This window comes from Microtus ochrogaster, chromosome 10 (assembly GCF_000317375.1).
Source record: "Microtus ochrogaster isolate Prairie Vole_2 chromosome 10, MicOch1.0, whole genome shotgun sequence".
Lineage (NCBI taxonomy): Eukaryota > Metazoa > Chordata > Mammalia > Rodentia > Cricetidae > Microtus > Microtus ochrogaster.
This window is the reverse complement of record NC_022016.1, coordinates 32,534,361-32,541,562: the sequence shown is the minus strand read 5'-3', so window position 1 is coordinate 32,541,562 and position 7,202 is coordinate 32,534,361. Positions and strand designations below refer to the sequence as shown.

The 7,202-nt window shown below is 37.1% G+C and overlaps 1 protein-coding gene across 2 annotated transcripts in view; it reads right to left on the bottom strand.

Annotated features, from left to right (window-relative positions):
* The window catches only part of Hook1 (hook microtubule tethering protein 1), a 44,267-nt gene that overhangs the window by 14,862 nt on the left and 22,203 nt on the right, over positions 1-7,202 (bottom strand). For both annotated transcript variants that reach the window (XM_005352746.2, XM_026782220.1), the window contains exons 9-12: positions 6,492-6,658; positions 5,043-5,183; positions 3,099-3,300; positions 2,308-2,418 (exon numbers count right to left, since the gene is read on the bottom strand). In XM_005352746.2, the coding sequence (XP_005352803.1) occupies positions 2,308-2,418; positions 3,099-3,300; positions 5,043-5,183; positions 6,492-6,658 (621 nt within the window). The remainder of the gene's footprint in view (positions 1-2,307; positions 2,419-3,098; positions 3,301-5,042; positions 5,184-6,491; positions 6,659-7,202) is intronic.

The following is a 7,202-nucleotide window of genomic DNA, read 5'->3' as shown; positions in this document are numbered from 1 at the left end:
TTTGCCGCAAGCAGGACTATTGTGAACCTGAGAAGACAACACACAGAATCGGAGACAACATTCAAAATTAGTTATCTAAGAAAGGAATTACATCCAGAGTATATTTTAAAATATGCTTACAAAATAAAAGCAAATAATTAAAGTGAATCATGGGAAGGATCTTAAGAACCATAAAGTACATATACTTGCACAAGGTCCTTAGCCATTATGAAAATGCAAGTAATAATTCAGGTTCACTAGGATAGCTAAAATAAATTAAAACGACAGAAAAGTGTTGGCAGGCACACAGAAAAAGAGATTAAATAGACTCATTATAAGGCACTATGCCACCTTCCTTAGTATGTACTCCAGAGGAATGAAAAACACCACATAAAAACGTGTGAATAAACCAGAGCAATATTCCTAACAGCCCAAAGCGGGATGAGTCCCAATGTCTACACACTGATGAGTAGACAAACGAAACATGCTGTATCAACACAGTGGGCAGTGGTTAAGAATAGACAGTACACCATATGAAGCACAGTGGGCAGTGGTTAAGAATAGACAGTACACCATATGAAGCACAGTGGGCAACAGTTAAGAATAGACAGTACACCATATGAAGCCTGAGTCACTGCATGGTTCAGACATGCCAAGAAAATGCAGAGACAGCAAGAACAAAAACAGTTGCTGAGACTGATGGGAAAGGACCAGACTGTATGCTACCTGCTATGTAAAGAATTTCTTTTTGGAATAACAGTATTCTAAAACTTGATTACAGTAATGGTGGCTCAATTCTATAGATATATACTAAAAGCCTTGTGTGATGGTTTCAATTTTCAACTCCAGTGAACCGAAAAATGCCTAGAATATCAACAAAAGCACAGCTATGAGGTTGGCGGGGATGGCACTTCAGAGATGATTGATCGTGAGGGCTCTGAACTGATGAGTGGATTAATCCCTGGTGGATTCACATGATGATGGTATTAGATGGTGAACCTTAGTTGGAGGAAACAGATGGCTTGGGTCATGTCCTTGGGGACTTAGCTCTTGTCCTGGTCACTGCCTACACTCCTTTCTCTGCCTACCATCCACCATGACCTAACAGTCTCTTCTTCCAAAAGCTCACTGCTTCTGTGGTGTTTCACCCTACCACAGGCTTGCCAACAAAACAAGCCATTATGAATAAAGCTTCAGTAACTGATAAGCTAAAATCTAATTTCCTGTCATATATAAATTGGCATTTATTGGCATCCTGTCACAGCAATATGACCCCTAAATGGCGCCCGTGGAACAGTATACTTTAAAGTAGAAGACATAGTATGTTCCTATATGCTAATAAAGCTGTTGATGATCCTTGCTTTAAGGCAGTTGGCTGAAAACCTAGAATAAAAACACTCACAAACTGAGGACTGTGGCTGTGACTTCACTGTCTCTCCTGGCAAAGCTAACAGGATTGAATAAAGCATGTGTGAACACGGAGACTGCGTTCTGTTACGCGTTGTCTTCATTTCTATCATCAGTGTTTCTCACTTTCCGCAGAGTTCTTAAACTTTCTTGGTTAAATTTAGTACTGAGAATTTCATTTATTTTTTATCTATTGTCACTGTGATTTTTTTTCACAGTTTCTTTGCAGCAACATCATTAATGATGCATTAAACGACTACTAATTTTGTGGGCTGATTTTTTCCTACAACTTTACTAAATTTATCAATTGTAATTCTTCTCTAGTACTCTATATAAGAATCATATATCTCTAAAATGTTAACGCCACTCCAACGTATAAAGATTTGGTGCAGTCTCCATGGAAGGATTGATAAAAACATTTTTACAAAAGAATGACTGGGAAAAAGCTATAATTCCTATGAAAGCACAAGACATCCCAAATAGCAATCCTGAACCAAGCAAACAATGGAAGCATCACAGCACTCAATATCAAACTGTACTGCAGGGAGCAGCAACCAGAACCAGAACTGGCAAATACTCAAACAGACTGAAATGGGACACGAATACCAAAAATAAATCCAGGCCTTTACAGTCAAATGATCCTCCATCAAAAGAACAAAAACTTATACACTGGAGAAAAGAATGCCTCTCCAATTACTGTTGTCCCCCGCTTAAAAAAAAAATCACGCAATATCTCTCACTGTGTACTGAGATAGCAACTAAAAAGGGATCAAAGACTTAAACATAAGGCATTAAACTAGAAAAGCACTTGAAAGAAAATATGCTTACGATACAGGTTAGTGGTTCAGAATTAGGGAAATCCAAAGCAACAACAACCACAACAACAAAAGGACATATTTCTTATCGAACATTTATGATCACCTCTTTTTCCTTGAGTAAAGCTTCATGTTTTTCTTCAAGCCGCTTCATCTCAAATGCTAGTGTATCTGCCCTTTTAGACTCCAAGGACAACTTAGTGTGAAGATCCTGAACCTTTGAGAAGGAAAAAAAAGTAAAGCAAAATAGTTCATGAGACTCCTCAGCTTTCAGGGCTGAAATGGAAACAGACTTTTTAATTCTAAGTATTTCAAAAAACACAACATCAAAAAAAAATGACATAAAATTCAAGAAACAGATTAAAATAAGTCAAAATATTTTAAAGTATTTTAATAATTTTCTAGGTTGTTTGATAAATAGCACAACAGAGTATTTAAAGAGAATCACTGTCTAGGTATTTGTCCAATTCCCAAAACACTGACAAACAACAGAAGCTCAACATGAAAAACTGAAGATATCAGAAGGTAGAAAAAGGTGAAGGATAAGTCAGATTCTTTTTGTTTTTTGTTTTTTTGCGACAGTGTTTCTCTGTGTAGCTTTGGTGCCTGTCCTGGAACTAGCTCTTGTAGACCAGGCTGAACTCAAACTCAGAGATCTGCCTGCCTCTGCCTCCCGAGTGCTGGGATTAAAGGCGTGCGCCACCATCACCCGGCTGCAAGTTGGATTCTTTATCTGTCACCTAAACTAAAATTGTAGAAAGAAGAAATTCATCAGGAGCATACAACTTACTACACTTAACACTTCTGTATCACTGAAAAAAAAAAAAGAAAAAAAAAAAAAGAAACCGTAACACTGAACTTTTAACTTCATCAATGAGATATACAGACGTCTCTCACCTGGCGTTTATAGGTCTCTAGCTGTGCACGCGCTGCATTGGCCTTCTTGAGCTCCTCTTCCAAGCTCACAGTGTTGTGCATGTACATCATATTTGTCTCCTGTAAAGATTTCACCTGCTTGCGGAGGTCATTTAGATCTTGTAGCTTCTGACGATACACCTCTACTGTTGACTCCAGTTTATTTGCTTTGTCTGAGGTAGCCCTGAATTAATAAAACGTGTATGCACACATATTTTGTTCTAGCTGTGAAATGAATATTCAAACAATAACAAAAACATAAGCCTAAAACCATTTCAAGTCAATATTTTTGTTGTAAAGTCATCAACTATTAAAATACTTCAAATTTAGACTTTTAGCACAATCTATCAAAATGTATGATTTGATACACATGACTAAATTCTGAGCTATCTGCAGTTCCCAGGCAAATTACATATATCATTTAGCAAACAGTTCTAAGTGTTTGATATGCTTACAAAGTTGAATCAATGGACAAATTTGTCTGGCAAAGCATTTTCTTTAGAACTGTATTTATCTGATTAACTAGGCTAAAACAAAAATAAACTGAAAAAAAAAATCAAAGTCCAAATTAATAGCTAAAATGATTTCTTTTCAAATAAGTATTTAAAACAGAGGGAAAAAAAAGTCACATAAAAATACTAACAGAGGCCTAGCAAAACAGTCCAGTGGCTGAAGGTGTTCCCCAACAAGCCTGACGCCTGAGTTCAGTCACCAGAACCCACGTGCAGGAGGAGAGCCAACTCCCACAAGGTGCCCTCAGGCCTTCACAACATGCATGCACACTCCCAAATACAACATAGCAGGCAGCTAAGCATACATTTTATATCCCACAGACAATCCTGCCTGAAAGAAATGCTAGAATTCTTAACTAGGCTTACTTTAACAAAACACAGTAATGCATACAAAATCAGTTAACATGTATTATTTCAAAAATGTAAGAACACATTATCATTTTGGGTTTATGGGTTCTGATATGAAACCGTCCTAACAAGAACTGAATGTTATCAAAGAAATACAAAACAAAACAACTCTGAGATTCCTGTAAAAATGGCCAAGATCAAAAACACTGATGACAACTTATGCTGGAGAGGTTGTGGGGTAAAGAGAACACTCTTGATTGCTGGTGGGAGTGTAAGCTGGTACAACTCCTTTGGATATGGCGCTTTCTCAGAAAATTAGGAAACAACCTTCCTCAAGACCCAATAATACCCCTTTTGGATATAAACCCAAAGGATGCTCAATCGTCACAAGGACATGTGCTCAACTATGTTCATAGCAGCATTGTTTGTCATAGCCAGAACCTCGAAACAACCTAAATACCCCTTGACTGAAGAATGGATAAGGAAAATGTGGTACATTTACACAATGGAGTACACACAGCAGAAAAAAATAATGACATCTTGAAATTTGCAGGTAAATGGATGGATCTAGAAAACATCATATTTAGTGAGGTAACCCAGACACAGAAAGACAAATATCATATATTCACTCATAAGTGGTTTTTAAACATAAAGCAAAGAAAACCAGCCTACAGATCACAATCCCAGAGAACCTAGACAACATGAGGACCCTAAGAGAGACATACATGGATCTAATCTACATGGGAAATAGAAAAAGACAAGATCTCCTGAGTAAATTGGGGGCATGGGGACCTTGGGAGAGGGTTGATGGGAAGGGGAGAGGCAGGGAGGGGAGCAGAGAAAAATGTATTGCTCAACAAAATCAATAAAAAAAGAAAAAAAAAAAGAACTGAACGTTATTATATCTTTAAATACAGTTCTAATTAATGAACACAGAAAAGGATCAGAAGTCTAAACAAAAAGTGATCAATATATAGGGATAGTAAGAGTTCTGGTAAGACTAGAAACCACTCTAGTTATTTGACTAGTAGCTTAGAAGCAGCACGAGTGCCCGGACAGGCCGTACCTAAGAACATCTATCTCATCTTTCAGAGCTCTGGTTTCCTCAGCAAGGCTTGTCAGCTCATCATTCCTGTGCTGAAATTCAATCAGCTGCTTTTCAAGTTCCTCACAGTGAACACGGTAATCATCTTTTGCAGCTTCAAGCCTTAAAAGAAATAATTTTTAATATAGTTTCATCCTTTGACTTCTCATTGAGATTTGAAGTTAGTACAACATACTTAAATTCCACTTTCAGAAGAGGAAAAATTCAAGTAACTTTTAGTCATTAACACTGAAACACAAATGAAAGGTACAGAATGCTCTTAGTTTTCACTTTACCTTTTATGCATATCTGGTTCTAAATGAAATTTTAATTGGCAAAGAAAAATAAGGATATATAAATACAGTAATTTTTTAAAAAATATGATATGTAAGGAAGTAAAATATTAATTCTAAATAGATTACAACAGATTAAAGACAACCAGTTTAGGGCATATTGCTGTGTCACGAAGAAAGTACTCAAAAGAAAGATTACATTTAAAGGATAAATGATTGACTTGGTCAAATCTAGGAGAGCAGCACATCAAAACAAAGGATAAAAGTGACAGGCTTAGCAGCCACTGAGAAGAACCAGTTAATGAAACCCTGGATTCCATTTTCAATAGGAAAAGTTATAAAGAAAATGAAACAACAACTGACTGTATCTGAAAATGCTCGGTAGTTTGGACAGGAACACCGTGTCAGTGACCATTCTCCTCATCATCACCACTACGCTGTGGTTTGCTCATTTTAGGAAACACATGCTAAAGCTTAGAGGGGGCTAAAGAATCTGCATCTCTCTAAACATCCGAGTGACTACATGAATACTGACTGTGATAAGCAGAGAAAGCTGTATAATAATAATACAACCATGAAACAGCTGTAAAAGACATGTAGGAAGGAGTTCCTTATATCCTGACAACGTTATTTTGCAAATTTGAAAGGATATGAAAATATATGTAATGTACAATCAAAATGCTTGTCCTAAGGTCTTGGCACAAGGCTCAGTAGCCTGCCTGTCAGAAACAGCCAACCTTTACTAAAGGTAAGAGCTTGGGCTGTTTATTTTAAAGAGCAAAAAAGGTTAGCATGAAAAGCACCTTCTAAGCTTAAGATCTACATCCTTTCATTACTGTTACCTCACTTCTGTGGACATGCTCTCTCCAAGCCTCTGTGACCCCTCTCCCAACTCTTACTGTCTCCAGCCAACATCTGGCTTATATCTTTGAAGTCCTTGTTTTAATGTGCATATCCTACCTGGTTAGTCTGACTGAACCCTGTAAGGAAGGCACTGCTGACACCATTTGGTACTTTTGTTAGGTGTACTTTAATCAATGTTCTAAGCGTATATAATTCTCAATTATTGGCTACTGATAATTATGACTCTTTAGATATCAGTTTAATAAAACTCAGTAATTTCTACTAAAAATACTACCTGTAGTTTTCTTCTTGTAATTGTTCTAGTTGTAACTGTGCATGAAAATACTTTCTCGCAACCATTGTATTTGGATCATCAAAAGAGCCATCCAACTGGTCAAGCTTTTCATTCATCATCTCGTTCTCAGAGACCAGTGAATTCTTCTCATCCTGAAGTGCAGTCACCTGAGAAACAAACATCAATAGAAAACCACCACTGACGAGCTGCGAGTTCTGTACTCTAACTCTGACTGAGGGATGAAACAGTCTGACCAATAGGTAAGTTTTAAGAATTCTTCCACACTAGAATTCTGAGTACAGGAATTTTAGAATAAGAGAAATCAAATCAGTGTTTCTAAATTTAAATTTGAAGTTAAACAGTTTGAGGTCTAAGCTAATTTTCAGGATGCAATTATTCTCTCAGCCTAAATTATCATTTTAGGTTCACAGTAGAAAATAACCACAGTCATATATCCTGGAGACAAGCATACTTGGTTAAAGAATCAGCTAAGAAAAAAAAAAGCCAGTTATAATGTTTTCATGTGCACAAGGAACTTGCTTATCTTGTAAAATGGGTGAGAGAAATATAAATGTAAGTGGGTACTGGTAAGACAGCTCGGGGGGTGAAGGAGCTTGTCATCCAGGTCTGCCGGCCTGAGTTCAGTCTCATGGTGAAAGGAGAAAACCAAGTCCTGGAAGTTGTTCTCTAACTAAACACACACACGCACAC